At 35.4% G+C, this 20,980-nt stretch overlaps 1 protein-coding gene across 1 annotated transcript in view; it reads left to right on the top strand.

Moving 5' to 3' along the window:
- The first annotated feature begins 10,666 nt into the window (after positions 1–10,666).
- LOC111146351 (chromosome unknown C9orf84 homolog) overlaps positions 10,667–20,980 on the top strand; it is a 72,656-nt gene continuing 62,342 nt past the window's right edge. Inside the window, exons 1-2 of the mRNA XM_022501872.1 lie at positions 10,667–10,734; positions 18,611–18,795. Of these exons, the coding sequence (XP_022357580.1) occupies positions 10,667–10,734; positions 18,611–18,795 (253 nt within the window). The remainder of the gene's footprint in view (positions 10,735–18,610; positions 18,796–20,980) is intronic.

Here is a 20,980-nt window from a genome sequence, read left to right as displayed (position 1 = left end):
GACAGAGAAATAAATTTTATATTGCTTTGAGATTTTCTGTTATCTACACAGTCAAATCTGGTATTAACTAATGTACCTATTTATAAGATCTTCAAGAGACAACCTACTGAATAGAAAAATCACCTGATCTTGTACATACACACAGACACAGACACACAGACACACAGACACACAGACACACACACACACAATTAGGCAATTAATGGGATTCATGGAAAAAGAAATCCAAAGAGCTCATGGGCATCTAAAAAGTGTTTAATCCCAGCATTAATCAGGAAAATGTAAATTAAAACAATAATGAGATAGTATTTTTCATGTGTCAGACCAGAAAATAAAAGAAAAAATATTCATTTCTGTTGAGTACTCAGGAAAATGATCCGTCTCATGCATTGTTAACATAAATCACTACAAATTTTTGAAAGGTAAATTGGCACTATTAAAGTTGAAACACTTTTACCACTTAAGGCAGCAAAGCAACACAAATCTATACCATAGGAATAGCAGCAATAATATTCAAAACTCTATGTCTAAGAATTCCTATTGCAGCATTATTTGTCAAGATAAAAAAAAAAAAACACACACAACAACCCTGAAAACAATCTGCTAAAGCCATCAGTAGCAGAATGTTTGGATAGATTATAGCATATTTTCACTACGAAATAATATGCAGCTGTTAAAATGAGTTAAATCTATATATTTTTTACTGGAAGGTTGTTAATGATGTATGGTTTAGTGAAGGAGGGTGAAAAATAAGTCACCCATTTTTATATAATTGGCCAAACTATTTTGTGTGTGCATGTCCAAATAAATTTGTATGAACGTACAAGAAGGTATGAAAAAATATTCCCCTGGGTAGAGGGATGGGGTAACTGAGTGATGGGCATTAAGGAGGGCACTTGATAAAGTGAACACTGGGTGTTACATGCAGCTGATATATCACTAAAGTCTACCTCTGAAATAATAATATATGTTAATTGATTTTAAATTTAAAAATTTAATTTAATTTTTAAAAGATACACCCAGATTGTTAACATCAGTTATCGGGGAATAAGTTTCGTAATAGAGATTACATTTTCTTAATTCATTTTAGGATGGTTTTGCCGGTTACAATGAGTATGAGTACAATGAGTGTTACTTTTGTAATTTTTACAAAATTAATTTAAAATTAGTTTTAATAAAAGGTATACATCCAAGAATACATAGTAATGTACCTCAATGACAGATGAACATCTTTATATTGATTACCGCCAAACATTAAATCCGTATGGGTGAAGCAAACTGCACAAACCTGTGCAAAATACAATGAAGTCAGTAACTTGGGAGAGTAACGTGGCTTATCCACTGATGTTTCATAATTACTATTTTGTTAGTAATTAACTGGAAAAACACCCATGTGTTAATAAAATAAATAAATGCATATTACTTCTTGCAATATTCTGGGGAGAAATTTAATGCCAAGTTATGTCACGGAAAGAAAGATAGGAGTTAAGAAATACAGCAACAATTCTTCCTGGTCAGGTGGGTCTAGTAATTCCTAAATGAGTGTGTTTGTGAGGGGTGGCTATCAATCAACATGTACAATCTGCATGTCCCAATTCTAGCTATCTTCCTGCCCCTCCTCAAATGCTCTTCTGCCATCAAGGCATGGCCAACACCCAGCCAGACACCTGAATCAGGCTGGCCTCCTCCCTTTCACTTTCTTGTCTCCCTGCATCTGATGGCTCAATCCTGTTTTACGTCGGGAAAGCTTCTGCCCTTGCCTTCCCTCTGCTCCTTTCCCATTTGGCCAGGATTAGCCAATAACATCAGAAGTCCTGACTCCCTGGCCTGGTCTTCCCTGCCTTTCGTATGGGCTCCTTCCGGGCTTCCCGCCACCTTCTCCGCTGTCACTCTCCGCTCGACGTTGCAAAGGTTCCGCACACCAACGACGACCCCCGCAGCCTAGGCACTGAGCAACGGCAGGCGGAAGTGTTGGGAGCCCGAGGGGCGGGGCCTGGCCAAGTTGGCCAATGCCTGCGCTGAGCCCAGGGCCAGAGGTCACATGCTCAGTAGGCGGGAATTTTCCCAGGCGGAGACGGGTCGGTGGCGATAGTCCCTTCAGTAGCAACCCTGAGAGGCTGAAGAGAGGAGAGAGGGAAGGTGTTCTTGAGCAGAGGAGAAGAAAAGGTCAGGACGGGGTTAGAGTATGGCAGCTCCAAAATTTCTGGGAAATATGTTTGTGAGGTACGGTTGATGTGGCTCTGTGAGGACAAGACCCCAGAACCAGGGTCCACGTAACCTAATGTGGCGGGAATAGAGGCGAAGGGCACAGAAAAGCCAGTGGTATTTCAGCCCACTAACAAGAAGTTGTACAGATTAAAAAATACGAGAAAATGGGTGAACCTTGCCTCCTCTGGGATATTACATGGTTAAAGTGTGGTTTTTAGGCCAAGGAGTGAGGAAAGGAAGAAATCTCCACATGCCTGAGCCCGGTGAGAGGAGGTGGAAAGCCAGCCCTAAAATTCATATTCACTCCTATGTGTCTTAAATAATCTTGGAAATAATATTCCATTATATATACCTACACTTTAAATATGTAAAACTTTTATCTCAATGATACTTCAGTAAAACTGGGTGGAAAAAAATCTTCTGCCTTCCTTCTCTGGTCTTTTGCGTAAGAGCCTAACCTAATTATTTATATGCATTTCCATTTTGGCCCCAGTCAGGAGGTAGCACAAGAGAAATAAAATCTTTAGAAACAGGTAAGGAAAAATATTTCAGGAATTGCTGCAATTCCTGATTGATTGATTATTTTTAAAATAACTTCTCTTTAGCCATGATGTTGCTTGTTTTCTCCCTTTGACTTTAGAAATAAGGCTGATCTCTCTTCCTATCCGTTCACTATTTTAAGTTGGAGTCAAATACCTGTAATGCAACGAAGTAAAGTTGACAGGTGAGAGGAATTCTATGAGTATATATGATATATAGTATCTTATTTAAGTACTGTATGTTCAACATGAATTTAAATGATTAATTTCAATACAACAGTAATTATTGTTTAAGATAGTTGATGAGAGTGATGAATCTGAACCTAGTAGAAATACAGGCTTCACAAGAAAGCAAAATTTAAGATAAACGCTGACAATGACTGAATGGATTAACTACTTAGTTAACCCACTGGTTGTTTTAAACTTTTTGAAATGACTTCTAGAATGAAGTACATCAGATAATGTTTTTTTGAAAGCACAGGATCACGAAATGGAAATTCTAAATTAATATTTGCCTCAAAGATCAGTGAACACTGTATGGAAAAGGTATGGAAGTACAGTGATTGGAAAATATTTCCGGAGAAGCAATCACCAGTAAGCAAATGTTATGTTGACATTGTTTAATTAAGAGTGGAAGAGGGCACCCACACTATGTACTCCCCACATCTGTTGATACCACAGAACCTAACAATATTAAAAATATTTCAGTATATTAAAAATAATTCAGATAGCTTATTGGGTTTGTTTTAATTGGAAAGCTTATTGTAATATCCACAATGTCTTCTGATTCATTAATCAGATAAAGTAATTATATTCCATAATCAGTTTGCTCTTAGTTTTTTTAATACAGTAATTGAGTAGTTAAGAATGTTCTCTCGATGATGACTGAAAATAGGAATAGATCCATAGCTAATGAATGTAGATGAACTCTTAAGGTCTTCTGGTACTGTACCTTCACCCTAGATAAAGAAACAGGTAAACTTCAAACAGATTTAAAATAATAATGAAACTAAGGCAAAGCCATTCAGATTAAAATGTTTATTTCACTTACTAAAAACTTAATGACAAACTACTATATGAAGACTTCTGGCTTACATCTGAATTACCCAAAACATTTTAAGTAATTGATCAAAATGCTATGAACTACCTGATACATTGATTCTATTCTAGAGTGACTCTTATAAGCTGTAATTGCTCTGGTTATCACATAAATGAGAACCATCTTGGATTCTCAGCATTCTAAAATTTACCTACCGCTTCATTAGATGAATTTGTTTATTTACCAATAATAATGTACACATTGACCTAGGAATACTATGTCTTAGTGGCTTTATTCCAAATGGGCTATTAGGGAATTCTAACTTCAGCCTTTTTAATTTTTTTTTTTTTAAAGTAAACTCTACTCCCAACAGGGGCTTGAACTCATGACCCCAAGAACAAGAGTCACATGTTCTTCCAACTGAACCAGTCAGGCACCCCACTGGGCTTTTTATTTTTTAAAAGACTGCAATTTCCCAGATTCTTCTCCTCTGCTTCAGCACAGTTTTACTTGTGATTTTTCTATTTCAAGACCACTTAAGAAATACGGTTATGCTGAGAAAACCACTGTACCTTTCTTTCAAATTCCTGCCTCTTTTGCAACAAAATGATCACAGAATATGTACTTTAATCCACCAGCCAGAAGTTGTGTGGATTAAATAATATATGAACATATATGAAAATTAGATGAATGATTTTATATCAACATACATTATTTTCATATTAGATTTAAATCATAGTAATAACTGTTATTTTAATAGTTAGCTTTTTTTTAATCACTCAGTGCCTTCTTAAAAATGAATGAACCAAAGTTTTGTAATGATTAAGAATGGTTTCTTTCTCCTTGTTTTGCTATTTTACCAACATTTAATTTTGATTTTTATATTTCCAGATACTGAAATTTGTACCACTTTCAAAGAAAGAAGACATGTTTTCAACATTCAAATATTGTGCAATAGACTATTTATATGAGGTAGCGTGTTGCTGAATCACTAACTACCAAGAATTATGATATGAAAAGTGCTATCTGCATTCACTACATGATTATGATAATTTTGCAGTAGTCCTTAGATTAATCCTTAATCTAATTACTTTGAGATTTATTTAAAATTTCTTCCCACTTCCAGTATACCTTAAAAATGCCACTTTTGGAAGGAAATTATTGGCAGTGTATTGTGAATTGAAGCTGTCAGCAGAAAAAAAAATGGAAACGGCATATTTAGGCTGCTTTTGTATCAACATTCTTGAGTGATCGTCCTTGAAAAGAGTGGGGTGGGGGAAGCAGTCCCGGTTATCTTTATGAGGAAATAACAGTAATAGCATGTATTGGCCACTTGCTATGGGCCAGATACTTTGCTCTTTTGATGGATTATATCTTTTGATCATTTGCTCTTTTGATGGGTTATGCCATTTGATCATCATGACTACTCCAAGAGCTAGATTTTACAATTTTACAGGTTCGGAAACTGATGTCTAGAGAACTTAAACAGCTTATAAAAGGCTGAGATTCAAGTCTAGTACATTGTTAAGAAACTAATTGGAGTAGTCGTCATACAATAAATCATTGTTCTTATAATCTTAATTGAGAAGTTAAATTTTTATTTTCTTTATAACCTTGACCTCTTTACCAGGAAAAAGTTATTCCAGTATAACTAAAACTGTTACATTTTATAGGAAATAAGAAAGACATTTAGACATCTTCAGGTTTTATTATTTCTTCATAACTGTGGGAGGTAAACGTGTTATTATAACATTTACATGGTAGGGAATCAGAAGTCATTGTTAACCAGATATATTTATGAATATATTGGCTTCAAAATTAGTCTGTATTCAAACATCCTTAAACTTTTATCCTTGCCTGTAGTATCTTAGTTTCTCAATGGTGGATCACATCCCATGATATAGTACAAATATGATACTGACTAATGGCATTTCTCACAAAAGTTGTAGAATTCTGTAAAGTTCATGAAATCAGTATTGAGGAGCCACTCAACAGGTAAAGCTATTGTCAAATGAAGACCTGGCAACATTAGATTAGTTACAGAGAAGAGGAAGAGAATGATTTGCATATTAAAGGAGTCAGAGATGCTTTGGGAATATTTTGGTTAAATATTTTTTAAAAATATCTTCTTTATAATCAAAGGTGAGGCAATGACTAATATCCATATCATTACATAATACAGTTTATGGGAGAATTTTGACAAAAAACCAGTTATGATTATAAGCTAATTATAACCAAAATTTTATTAGCTACAAAATTTAATTTCTGTAGCTTTGTTTCATTTTTTTAAGACAAAGTATTAATCAAGCTTTTTTTCTGTTTTGCAATGAACCTTTGGTCCTCATTTTATATAAATTACTTTAACTCTGTTTCCTTTGTTTTATTTATTTATTTATTCTTGGATAATTAATACCTTTTATTTAATATGATTAACACCTTCAGCAAACAAAGAACTCTTGGGAAGAAATGCAAGAAACTATCATTTGTCCAAATACATAGAATAATGAATTTTGTGGAAAGTTGAGAGTTACTGAGGAAAAGCTTCATAGCAGAGATATTGCTTAAGATGAGCTTTGAAAGATAAATAGGATTTTTTTTTGATAAATAGGATTTTGATAATCTGAGAAGAATAGTGGGACATTTTTCAGAGGCACACCAAAGACGATGAGGTTAAAGAAATAGTTTTATTTGTTAATTTTTTTTCAAGTTAGAAATTTATTTGCTGGTTGTCGCTAGTGCAAAGACATAGAAACAAAATTAAGACAGCCGTATTATACTGTTAAGTGAAAAAAAGCACATTGCTAAATGGCATACTGTATAAATGATGTGATCTCATTTGTGTCAAACATACACACACACACCTATTTAGCCTAGCCTAGAAAAGGAAGTCTCTGGAAAATATGCCAAACTCTTACTTAAATTACTAGGGACCTTGACTTTCTCAGTTATGTGTTTTGTGTAATTTTATGTTTTATAATGAGTAGGTATTACCTTTAAATAAAAATGATATGAATTTAAAAGAATAAAGAATTTTAATATTTTGAATACTGTTAATTGCATCTGATAAATATTTTTAAAGATTTTATAATCTTACTTTCTTACATAGAATATAGTTAGAAAGAAGTTTTGCAGAGATGCTTTATTGCTTCGAGTCCCTTCATGTTTATATCAAGATGGAAATTATTATGCAGGAGTTATTGATAATAAGTTTAGGAGGCCATGGATGAGAGGTATGTTTTACTTTTATTTCTCAAAAATCTATTTTAAAAGTGATCTGAGAGTTTAGCACAGTAAATTATTAAGAAAATGTGCTTTTTTTAATTAATAAAACTGCATTGCATTTATTCATATCAGAACTCCAAGGGGTGCCTGGGTAGCTCAGTCGGTTTAAGCTTCTGCCTTTGGCTCGTCTCTGGTCATGATCCCAGAGTCCCAGGACTGAGCCCTGCATTGGGCTCCTTGCTCAGCCGGGAGTCTGCTTTTCTCCCTCTGAGCTTCCCCTTCTTGTGTGTGCGCGCGCTCTCTCTCTCTCTCTCTCTCAAATAAATAAATAAAATCTTAAAAACAAAAAAGAACTCCATGAAGGTTAAAAATTAATATTTTTATGACAGAATTTAGGTGACAAAGTAGGGGATTGGGAAGCTTATACTAGATATGAATAGAACAAATAAAAAATATATAGATGATGAAGTCTTAAAATATTCTAGCACTGTAAACATTTGTTGTATTGTAATAAGATCTTGCTCAACTGTAGGAGGGCTACTTTAAAATGTTATGATATACTGCATATAAAATTATTTTTAAATGTATATGTACAAAATACTATCTTCTGCTCTTATCATGTTGTGGATTTAAGAAAGAGATAGCTTCAAAGAGAAAGAAAGAAAGAAAGAGGTAGCTTCCATAGTGGAGTCAAGTCAGTTAACAACATTTCTTTAGCATGTATTATGTACCAGGTACTGTTATAGGTGCTAAGGATGGTACTAATAAGACAGAAGTAGTTCCTTCCCTCCGTGGGTTTTCAGACTGGTAAAAAGAGTGCCGCAAAAAAACCATTAAATATATAAGCTAATGTCTGGTATTAATAAATGTGTAGAGAAGACACAATAGGGTAATGTGATAAAAGATTTAGTAGGGAGCACTATTTCCTAAGATGCTTAGGGAAGGAGCTGGACATATGAGTTGGGATCTGAATGATGAGAAGGCAACAACAATAAGATAATGGGGGAGAAGGCTTTCAAGCAAATGCAGAGTTTCTGACTCTGGAATAAACTTGATGAGTTTTAGGACCAGATAATTAGGCCACCATGACAGGTTAATGAAAGGGGGATATTTAAGAAGTAGGCAGTTTATGAAAGATATAAGGCATTATAGGCCATAATACGGAGTTTATTTGCTTCTTTATATTATGGCTAATGTGGCAAATCATTGGACGGTTTTTAAAAAGGGTGTGACAATCTGATATATGCTTTAGAAAAATCATTCTGGTTGGCTGGAGTATGGAAGGGGTAGGGATTGGGAAGAGTAGAGATAAAATCAATCAGAAAGCTATCATATTGGTTCAGAATCTAGACTGCTAAGTGAATGTATACTCTACATAAATGATGATAGTGACTTGGACTAGGCTTATATTAATGGATGTGTGAGCAGTGGTTGAATTGAGATTATATTAGAGGTCCAGCCAACAGTGTGAGGGTTAAAGAAAAAAACAGAACAATAAAGAATTTCTTCTAGGTTTTTGACCTGAGCAACTGGGTGGATGGCAGTGCCGTTTCCTAAGATAAGGAAAGGCTCATGGGAAAGCCAGTTGGTGGCTAGAGTCAATTGCTCTGCTTTGGCCAGGTTAAAATGCCTATTTAGGCATCTAAATGAAGACATCAAGGAGGTAATTTATTATATAAATCTTGAGCACTGCTGGAGTTTCAAATTGAAGTAATCATACATGGATTGCACATAAACTTATGGAAGTGGATGCAGTCACTGAGAGCATGAATATATATAAAGCAGAGATCCTAGGACAAAATCCTAAAATACTCCAGCAGTGAAAAGGCAGAACCAGATAAGAACACAAGTGAGATAGGGACACCTGGGTGGCTCAGTCCCTTAAGCATCTGCAGTCAGCTCAGGTCATGATTTCAGGGTCCTGGGATTGAGCCCTACACTCAGCAAGGAGTCTACTTGAGATTCTTTCCTTCTCCCTCTGCCCTTTTCCCTGTCCACATGTTCATTTTCTCCCTCTCTCTAAAATAAAATAAATAAGTAAATCTTAAAAAAAAAGAAGAAGAATGAGAAAGCCGGTTTGGTTAGGAAGGTGTACTATTATCATCTGTCAATATTGGATGACCATTTGAAATTTATGGTCATAATCAGAAATGAGTTCATTCAGCATGACTGGATGATCTTTTTCCAATAATTTTCAGCTGTTCTAGTGTATGTACACAAGGTAGAGAGTAGAATTTTTCCTAAGGTAGTACAAGGGAAAGAGAGGCAAAGAAATTAAGGATCTTTATAAGATAGTGGTTATGGGACTGGCTATGGAAACTGAACTGTGTAAGAAAGGTAGTAAGGATAGTAAGGACATGAGGGAGGAGGAATATTCATTTTACAATGAATATTGTAAAAATGGAATGAATCTCAATCAGGTTGGAAGTAAGTTAAAGAATAGCTTTCATTAATCTGCTTATCTAAAAGTACAGAAGGAAAAATAAATGTACAGAAGGAAAAATGAGTTTATCATTTTTCCTATTTCTTTTTCTCTTTTTAAAAACAATAATAACACTAGTAGCCAAAAATTTTTTTTAAGATTTTATTTATTTATTTGCCAGAGAGAGAGAGAGAGAACAAGCAGGGAGAATGGCAGGCAGAGGGAGAAGCAGCTCCCTGCTGAGCAAGGAGCCCAATGTGGGATTCGATTCCAGGACCCTGGGATCATGACCAGAGCTGAGGGCAGACGCTTAATGGACTGAGCCATGCAGGCATCCCCATTAATAGCCAAAATTTGTTTACAATATGTAAGGCACTGTCTAAACAATTTATATGTCTCATCACATTTTATCTTCACAACACTGGGAAAAGGCCATTATTATTATTCCTAATTTGTAGATAAGGAATACAGGTACAAAGGGGTTAAGAGGTTTACCCAAGCTCATACACTTAATAAGTAGCAATACAAGTATTAAAGTCTAGTCAGGGTGATTCCAGAACCTGTACTTGTTACCACTAAACTTTTGTATTTTTTCAATGACACACAGACTTGGATGTAAAGTGACTTGTTCAAGATAACAAAACTAGTTAAGATGTAACATTGGTAGTAGAATACAGATCCTTTGATTCTTAACTTCACTCAGTTGCTTTTTCTGAGATTAGTATTTGACATGATCTCTCTTAAGGAGCCAAGGGTCTAATTTGAGAGACAAGTTATAGATACCTAAAATTTTAAAATATGGCTGTGTATGGTCATGTACCAGAATGAGTGCTACTGACAACTTTGGCCCTTCAAGGAGAATATATCAGAACAAACTGAAATGGTTGATAATAAAACTTTATGAGGAATAATATGAGCTGTTGAACAGGACTATCTAGGATGGTAGTGCTGCATTAGCAAAAGAGAGAATGTAAAAATGAGGATGGTATGTTCAGGTGATGTTATTCTGACTATAGTTGAGTGGTTTGGGCAGGGTGAATTGTAATAATGAGAAAGATTATTTAAATATTTGGAATCTGGTAAAATTTGGGGAAAAATTACATTTGTGAACAAATAAAGATAACATCATAATGTAAAAGGTTCATGTTTGGCTTCTTTGTATTAAGTGCAAAAGAAAATTCTAGAAGTTAATGTTCACCATTCTCCTTTCTAGTTTCAGCTGTTTCGGTGTGGGGAATGACAGATGATATTTCAGTCTTGGATCAATGGAAAGCAAGTCTCTTTGTGGAAGATTTCCTAGAGAAGTATGTATCCTTAACCTCAATTTCCCCTTTACATCTAGGACAGAAACAGTAAGTTCTCCAGACACCTGCAGAGAGAATATCCTTGCTTTTGTATCCTTACCAATTTTATTCTTTTATCTGAAGAAAAAGCCCTAATCTGAGTCACAAAAGAGAGGTTAATACAAGTGATTTATACCCTTTTGATTTTGGCTTCAGTTATCACATATTAACCCTTCTCTATGCATTTGTGCTATAAAATGCACACAGAAAGAAAGCAAATATATTATTATGCTTTTAATCAATAAGTAAACTTCTTATAGAACGTGTCTATAGGACACTTTATATTAAAATTGGTCTTGGTCTTTTTTCTTGTAGTATAAATGCAGATTTAAGGCTATTTTCTAACATTGTCAATACATTATTTATTATTAGTTCAGTCATTCATCAAATGTTTATTATATACAATCCTGAGTGCTGGATACAGAATACGCAACTGAATAAGATACAGTCTCTACTCAAAGAACACAAGAAAATAGGGAGTAGAGATTTATAAATAAATAATTACAATATAATATAGAAAATATAATGACAGAGATAGGAAGACAGAGCATACATAATACAAGGAAGGACATCTAACCCAACATTGTTAATATAGACAAAAATTAGAGATTTCAGTGCAAAGGTAAATAATTTACTCTGTTGCTTCACTTTGTATAAAGAGTGCTGATGAGACCCAGGAAGGATTTAGTTTTTCACATTTTCAGGTTTTAGTAATTTAAGTTTTCCTTAATTATTGGAAATTGCTGGAAAGAAACAAATAACCAATTTAAATGTGTCTAGACTCCAAATGCAAAGAAACCCAATATACCATCTCCATCATCTAAGAATTTAAAAGTCAAGTTAGGAAGATAATATATAGACATCAAAAAAACTAACCATGTAAAAATTAAATGATAATATAAGATGACCATCAGAAATTCTATCACAAGGCATAAGGCCAATACAAAGTGCCTATTGCATGACTAAACTGAGCAATGAGGAAGCAGGCAGGTGTAGTGAAAAGAGCTCTGCTCCATGAGTTTAAAAAAAAATGTGGATTTCAAGTCTTGATTTGAAAAGTCAAGTACTACCTACTTGACAGGTTATCTTCTCTCTCTGACCCTCACTCTCTATCAGTATAATGACACTGGATCAGTGCTTCTCAAACTTTAATGTGCATATGAATCACCTGATGATCTTACTAAAAATGGAGATCTCAATTCAGTTGGTTTGTGTTGGGGCCTGTCATTCTGTACTTTTTTTTTTTTTTTTTTTTTTTAAGTAGACTCCATGCCCAGCATGGAAACCAACACAGAGCTTGAACTCATGATCCTGAGATCAAGACCTGAGCTGAGATCAAGAGTTGGATGCTTAAGTGACTGAGCCAGCCAGGCATCCCAGATTCTGCCCTTCTAATGTGCTCTTAGGTATGATGGTACTGCTGGCCCAAGAACCTACTTAAAGTAACAAGAAACAAGATGATCTCTAAGATCTCTTCACTTCAAGAGTTAGATGGTAAGGCTGTGCATTTATAAGCACGAGAGATCAGCTTTACAAAGAAGTAGGAATTGAGCTTGAGCTGGACATTAAAAGAGAAACTAACTTGAGAGAAAGGTTTTTGGGCGAAGGAAACAAAAAGTCTGAAGGCATAGAGCAAGAATACACAATAAATCCACAGTGAAAGCAGTTATCTAGCTACTTTGACTCAACCAAGATGCATGTATGGGAGAAATGGGAGGCGCTGAAAGAATGGATGCCCTATCTTATCTCACCTTCCTTTCATTTTGCCGTACCAAGATGGAGTCCATGGCAAAGAAGGTGGACCGGTGGCTTCACCTAGAATCACATTTACATTTCTCAGCCTCTCTGTAACTACACATGGTCATGTGACTAATTTCTTCCCAATAGAATATTAAGCAAAAGAGGCTTATGCGATTTCTGGGGAATGTCCTTAAAAGGAAGCAGCATGGGGGCACCTGGGTGGCTCAGTGGGTTAAAGCCTCTGCCTTCAGACTCAGGTCATGATCCCAAGGTCCTGGGATCGAGCCCCACATCAGTCTCTGCTCAGCTGGGAGCCTGCTTCCCCCTCTCTGCCTACTTGTGATCTTTGTCTCTGTCAAATAAATAAATAAAATATTTAAGAAAAAAAAAAAAAAAAAGGAAGCAGCATGTTTTTCTCCTTCACTTTTCTCCTTCCCAGTGCTGGAATAGATATGTAATGACTGATTCCAGCAACCAACTTCGGCTGTATTGGCAAGAACTAAACGTAGGAGTGAAAGAGTAGAACAAAAGGAGCATTAGTCTCTAACACATTGCAAACTGTTTTACTAGCCATGAACTTCTAAACTCCACTTTTTATGTGTGTAAGCCATTAATTTCAATTTTGTCTCATACAGTAAGATTTAATTTTTTTCAAAGATTTTATTTATTTATTTGACAGACAGAGATCACAAGTAGGCAGAGAGGCAGGCAGAGAGAGAGGAGGAAGCCGACTCCCTGCGGAGCAGAGAGCCCGATGGGGGGCTCGATCCCGGGGCTCGATCCCAGGACTCTGAGATCATGACCTGAGCCAAAGGCAGAGGCTTTAGCCAACTGAGCCATCCAGGTGCCCCAGTAAGATTTAATTTTTAATAGACTTTATTTTTAGGGAAGTTTTGGTTCACAGAAGAATTGAGCAGAAAGTATAGATACTTCCCATCTTAAATTTAATTTTAAATAATTCTGCTACTGCAGTTTTTTTACCTATGAATTTTAGAAATAAACATTCTGATCATTAGTACTACGTAGAGTTTCTAAATCTTGCTTTTCCTCTTTTTCTCCTCTCTCTTTGTTCCTTGTTTCTATTTTTGTTACTTCTTAATATTGATTCTAAGGCCTCAATTATTTTACTAACTTGTGGTGTACTATATTTTAACATATTTGGGCATTTTCCACTGTGTGTTCTAAGAAATCTTACGTTCTGTGAAATTACACACTAAAAATAACAGGACATACAAGAAAATTGGCTTCTGTCATCAAAGCTGCAACTTGCAACAGAGCACTAACAAAAATAATAACTATTTTAATTTTTAGAAAACTACCAGAAAAAAGTATAGTTTAAAAGACATATTAGGTTCCTAATAAATACATACATATTACAGTAAATATAGCACTTTTTTTAGCCCAAGAAACAGAATAAAGAAGGGGTTGAGGCTATCAAATCATGGTGACAAGGGCAAAATGCAAAAACATCAGGGAGAACCATGCAATAAACTTCCTAGCTTCCAGGAGAGAGCAATGGCCAAGTAAAGTAAGAGGAAGAATGTTTAACAATATCCCCTAGTCCTCTGTGGCTTTCTGTATTCACATGAATGCAATTGAACACAGGGCAATGCACATATATTTATTTCCTGTATACCTCATAACTATTATGTGAGGTGGGTGTTACTATCTAAATATTACATATGAGAAACTGTGACTCAGATTAAATAACTTGCCCACAGTCAATAGTTGGAACTATTCAAATATTCAAACCCTAGTCTGTTCAACTTCAAACCCTATACTCTTTGGTTTGGTTAGGTTTATATTAAAGCTTTATTGAAATATGATTCATATCTGTATAATTCACCCATTTAAAATGTCTAATTCAGTGGTTTTTAGTATATTCATAGAGTTGTGCAATTATCACCACAATCAATTTTGGTGCATTTTTATCAAAACAAAGAAATCTGAAACTTATTAGGATTCACTCCCCATCTTTCCCCCTCCTCTTGATAGGCGACTACTGGTCTACTTTCTGCCTCTCTAGACTTGCCTATTCTGGACATTTCATAAAAATGGAATCAAAGTAAAATCATACACCAATTCCAACATAGGGAGAGGGTGTAGTTTCCCCAAACCAACAAGCAGTGCTCTGATACCAGCTGGGTATCCTACAATTCAACTCAATTTTACCCAGAGATAGTGTCAGATACCACATGTCAAGGGCTCAGTGGTACAAGACTGCCTCCCCTCCCCCGCCACTTCAGACTCCACTTGCAAGTCCAGGTTATAACCTGTACTTCTGACCCATAGGCTATAAATTGGAGGTTCCAGCAGCTTCATCCTTGGATTTGATCAGTATGCTAGACAGACTCACAGAATTCATAGAAACATTTTACTTACTCGATTACCAGATTATTATAAAAGGATATAACTCAGGAACAGCCAGCTGGGAGAGATGTGTAGAACAAGGTATGGGAAAGGGGCACAGAGTTTCCATACCCTTTCCCTTCACACCACTCTCCCAGCATTTCTGTGTGTTCACCAACCCAGAAGCTCTCTGAACCCCATCCTTTTGTGTTCTTACGAAGCCTTCATTGCATACACGTGGCTGATTTGATCATAGGCCACTGGCAGTTGATTCAACTTCCAGCCCTTCTCCCTGGAGGTCAGAGGGATGGGGCTGAAATTCCAGCCCTCTGATCACATGGTTGTTTCTCTAGGCAACAGAGAGGTTTTTCCAAAAGTCACCTCATTAACATAACCAAATATACCTTTATCGTTCTCAATACTTAGGAAATTCCAAGGCCTTTAGGAGTTCTTTGCCAGAAATGGGGATGAAGACCAAATATACATTTCTTATTATAAAACACAATATGACACATATAATATGGGATCTTTTGTGACTGGCTTCTTTCATTTAGTATAATGTATTCAAGGTTCATCTGTGTTGTGCATGTATCAGTACCTTTTTTTTAATAGCCAAATAATATTCCATTATCTAGACATAGCACATTTTATTTATTCATTCATTAGTTGATGGACATTTAGATTGCTTTCAGTTTTTAGCTAGTATGAGTAATGCTGCTATAAATATTTGAGGATAAATTTTTTTGCATACATGATTTCATTTCTCTAGTAGTAGAATTACTAGATCATACAGTAACTCTGTGCTTAACTATACAAAGAATTGCTAAATTATTTTCCAGACAGTTGTACCATCTTACATTTCTACCAGCAGTGTATGAAGATTACAATTTATTTATATCCTTGCAACACTTGTTATTAACTTTTTTATTATAGTCATCCGAATGGATGGCTTATTGTATGTCATTATAATTTTGATTTGCATTTCCCTCATGGCTAATGATATTTAGTATCTTTTTATATAATTATTGGCCTTTAGTTTATCTTCTTCAAGAAAATGTTTATTTAAATTCCTCACCCATTTTCCAGTTGGTTTATGTGTCTTTTTAAAATTTAATTTCAAGAGTTTTGCTACATAGTCTAGATACAAGTCCATTATCAGACACATGATTTACAAATATTTTCTTCTGTGGATTATCTTTCCACTTTCTTAATAGTATCCTTTGAAGCACAGTTTTTAAAAATTTTTGATGAAGTCCAGTTTATCTATTTTTTCTTTTGTCACTTGGGCTCTTGGCATATCTGAGAAAGCTTTGCCTAATCCAAAGTCATGAGGATTTACTCCTCTATTTTCTTCTAATAGTTTTCCTGGAACTTTTTTTTTTTAAGACACAAATCAGATCATGAACTCTCTCTGTTATAACCTACTGACAGTATCCCGTTGCACATAGAATAAAACTCAAAGTTCTTACCAGGTGTTGTAATACCCAACATGATCTGGTCCCTTCCTACCTATCTAACCTTACTCTTTTCCAGTAACCCTAACGTTTGTGCCTTTCTGAGACTATACCAACCCTGTTCCCCCACTTTAGGCCTTTGTATGGGTCACTTCCTACCATTATTCAGGTAGCTGTGGAATTATCAGCTCCTCAGGTGGCCCGCTCTCCAAAATAGACCTCCTACCAATCTATGGCTGTTACTTGGTGTCCTAATATTTTATTTTATTTTATTCATAACAGTTCTTTGCCACCTGACATTATGTTATTTGTTTATCTATCATTCTGTTAACAGGTAAGCTTCATGGGGGTAAGAACTTTGTTTTGCTCTATCACTCCATTCTTAGTGCCTAAAATGGTATTGCACACTGTGGACACTCAGTAAATATTTCATTTAAGTTAAGGAATTAGTGAATTGGAGTGGATGAACTTACCCAGATAGAATGATATGGAAAGAAAGCAGACACCATCCAGATTGGAATCCTGAGAAATATCAGTACTACAGGTTAGGTGAAAAGGAGACACCAGTGAACAAAGAATAGATAATACTGGACTCAGAAGTAGGAAGAGATCCAGGAATTACTTTTCTTCATAGAACCTTTATATCTAGAGGAAGAGAATTGACTGGTTTTTCTCAAAACTCTAATACCAAGGAGTATTACAAAGTACTGACCCTATTAGTAACATTTAAAACAAAAAAAGATAATTGTGGTATAAATGCTAAATTTAGGGACGCCTGGGTGGCTCAGTTGGTTGGACGACTGCCTTCAGCTCAGGTCATGATCCTGGAGTTCCGGGATCGAGTCCCGCATCGGGCTCCCGGCTATGCAGGGAGTCTGCTTCTCTCTCTGACTTTCTCCTCGCTCATGCTCTCTCTCACTGTCTCTCTCTCAAATAAAATAAAATAAAATCTTTAAAAAAAAAATAAATGCTAAATTTAGAAGTCTATAAAGATTCCCATAGAAATCAATGGTCTCATGAGTAATATGGACCTGGGTAAGTTGAAATATATTTTCTTGTGCCTTGTATTTTCTTAAAGAGTCAGGGAGAAACTTTAGAGATTTTTCTATACATGATTTGAAGATATGGTATATTTATTTTTCTCCAATTATATAGGGAATGATACTGACTTTGGTTCTCTCAGTCTGGGTAGGGAATTATTGAGACTAAAATATTTTAGGATATCAGGGGGAAAGGGGTATATTAGAATGTGTAGTTAAATTGCCAATAATATATTTGTCAGAAAATTCATTAAAAAGTTCTCTTATAAAAGTCCAAATCTCCCAATATTGCAGACAGTGGCAGATATACCTGGATGAATCAAGAAATAGGCAAGATATGGCAAGGTCAAGGGAGCCCCCCCCCCAAAAAAAAGTGCCCCCAAACAGCAGGAAGTTGTTAACACTCTAAGCTTGTAGGAACAAGGAGACTGAGCAGTAATCAGCCCAGTAAGAACTACGACTAGCTGTAGGAGAGGGCCTGTCTGACAAGAGATGTAACTCTTGGTAGAATGCAGCCATGTCTAAACTGTGGCCCGGGAGAGAAGCATTTGGGAACAATAATATCCTAACTTGTCTCTCTTCCCAACTTTGATCTCCTGACAATGCTTCCGATTGGCCGAACCCAACCAGAAGCCAGAGAGCAAGGGAGCTTAGTTCAGTCATGGAGATGCGCCTCCCAGGATGAAAAACAGAATATAAAAGGTTGGATAATGATGTGGGAAAACAAATATTGAACATCCAATGAAGGGCAACTTGGCAGTGCATGGCAAAGTCTAAAAATCTGTATACATTTAATCTGATCATTTCCATTTTTAGGAAACATATTTTGGAAAACAGACAAGTGCACAAAGATGTTACTTGCATTATAATAGCAGATGATTACAACAAATTTAAATTGCCAACAATAAGGAACTCTTTCAGTAAATTATGGCCTACCAATGCAGTGGGATCCTGTTTATCAAAAATGAAGTGAATGTACATTGATTGACATATAAATGTGCTCATGTTTTATTGTTTACCAGAAAAGGCAGGTTTCATAATACTATGTACATGAATCTACTTTTGTTTAAAAATACCTAAAAGTAATTGAGAAAATACATAATTTTTAAATTCATCTCTTGATTGTTGGGGCTATGGGTAACTTTTCTCTGTATCTGTTGGAATTTTGTAATTTTTCTACAAAGAACATATACTATTTATAAAGATGTTTTAAAATAGGACATACATAAAATCAATAATTTTATAATGTCATAGAAAAACAATTACAGGGATGGTGACTCAGCTTGACTGTGAGTTTGAGGAAGTTGTTCCAAGTTCAAACCCAAACTCCCAAACTGAAGTAGAGGAAGCCAGTTTATATACCCATAAGGACTACACTGAAGTCTTTACACTTGTCAGCGGTTTAGAAAAATGTCCAGCACTTCAAACACAGAATAAAGGTAAAACATTTATTATTTCTATTGTTATAAAACATTTCTTACTAACGTGCAGATTTTCATTTTCGTGTTTTTCTGTTTTATTGTATTTTTAATTTTTCTATTTTATTAAAGGTATCCACCTGCAAAATTATAATTCTAAGCTTTGCCACATTAGGGAAATACTTTCTCTTTCCTATTAGTCCCTTTTTTGTGAATTTGGTTGTTTGGGGGGTTTTATGTGCGCTGGGCATCAAAATAGCATCAGGGATTTGATCATAGTGTGCCCACACCATATTACCATAACCAGACCTGATGACAGAGCAATTTGGTATAACATTAAAACAGTAGATTACTAAATGATGCCGTATTTTATTTTCAAAATACGCTCAAGATTTTGAATCTCATCTGATTGACATGAAACCATAATTCAAAGTAGAGATGGAGTCGTTGTAGTATTAGATCAGGAAATTCACCTCATTTTTACAAATTAACCATAATTAATAATTAAAGTACATTTTATCCGAGCTGTATTCCAAATTTTCATCCCTACTAGAGGGTGCTAAATCCTTCCAATTGCATAAAAACTTGCTGAGAACTACCTTTCTTGTATGTAGAATAGCCTGTTCCCTTTTTTTTTTTTAGCCTGTTCCCTTTTAAAATAAAGTTTAAGATATACTATAGCTTGAGCTACAATAATCTAATAGATGTAGAATATATAATAATTTGGTTCTTAAACGGCTATTTTTATGTAAATACATAAATTGTGTTTAAATTTTTAGTGTTGGCAGATAGGTGTGTGATGATACAGAGTTAGATCCCTCTCAGTTTGAAATGAGAGTGAGAGATTGCATTAAAGAATAAACTTGAACAGTACCTGGAGGGCTCAGTTGGTTAAGCATCTGACTTGATTTCAGATCAGGTCATGATTTTAGGATTGAGATGGAGCCCCAGGTCTGGCTCTGCACTCAGTGGGGAGTCTGCTTCTCTCCCTCTTCCTCCCCCTCTGCCCCTCCCCCTGCTCACTCATGCACACACTCTCTTTCTCTCTAAAAATAAAATCTTTACGAAAAAAATAAAGACTAAACTTGAGAACATGTTATATTAGGAATAATCTGAATTTGATCATAGTCCAAATGAAAATTTGATCATAGTCCGAATCCACTCTTAAAGATTTGGAAGATTTGATTGTAGTCCAAATCTACTTTTAAAATGTGGTACAGGGACGCCTGGGTGGCTCAGTTGGTTAAGCAGCTGCCTTCGGCTCAGGTCATGATCCCAGTGTCCTGGGATTGAGTCCCTCAGCAGGGAGCCTGCTTCTCCCTCTGCCTCTGCCTGCCATTCTGTCTGCCTGTGCTTGCTCTCTCTCCCTCTCTCTCTCTCTGACAAATAAATAAATAAAATCTTTAAAAAAAAAATGTGGTACAATTTGGGGTGCCTGGGTGGCTCAGTGGGTTAAAGCCTCTACCTTCAGCTCGGGTCATGATCTTGGAGTCCTGGGATCGAGCCCCATAACGGGCTCTCTGCTCAGCAGGGAGTCTGCTTCCTCCTCTCTCTCTACCTGCCTGTCTGCCTACTTGTAATCTCTGTCTGTCAAATAAATAAATAAAATCTAAAAAAAAAAAAATGTACAATTTGAAGACAGTTGCTAAAAATTTTATAGTTTTCAATTTTCTTCTTTAATTTTTTAACTTATTTTTCTAATTCTTATAAAAATGTTTGTGGGGATCAACTAATATATTTGTACATGTAATAAGATAGTTTATAAAAAAATAAAAGATATCCAAACATAGCTATTATTAATGTGGAAAACTGCAAGCTCTTATTGGTAAACTTTATAATATCTATCATCAACCAGAGTCAGAAGCTTCCTTAACTACTATTCATCGAATGAAAATATACTTGGGTTTCCGAAATACATATAAATTGTCCGTATCCTGTATTGCCTGAGGGGTCCTCTGTCATTAGACATCATTCTATAAATTTAGGTTTGCAATTTCATTTATTGTCTTTGCAGCTATATTGATTGCTGCCAGATTTATAGATACTTTGGTCTCAGTGTCTAAATCCAAAGGAATGCATTACGTTTTGAAATTCAATTGATACTGTAAATTTTCTGTCTTAACAGAAATTTAGTCAATTGCTAAATTATAACTTAATTTAAAAACCTATATTTCTTTAAGACATAAAAGCAGTGAGTAATTTTCTT

The sequence above is a fragment of the Enhydra lutris genome, unplaced genomic scaffold (genome assembly GCF_002288905.1).
Source record: "Enhydra lutris kenyoni isolate GAN:26980312 unplaced genomic scaffold, ASM228890v2 scaffoldscaffold13, whole genome shotgun sequence".
Taxonomy (NCBI): Eukaryota; Metazoa; Chordata; class Mammalia; order Carnivora; family Mustelidae; genus Enhydra; species Enhydra lutris.
This window is presented reverse-complemented; position numbering and strand designations above follow the sequence as displayed.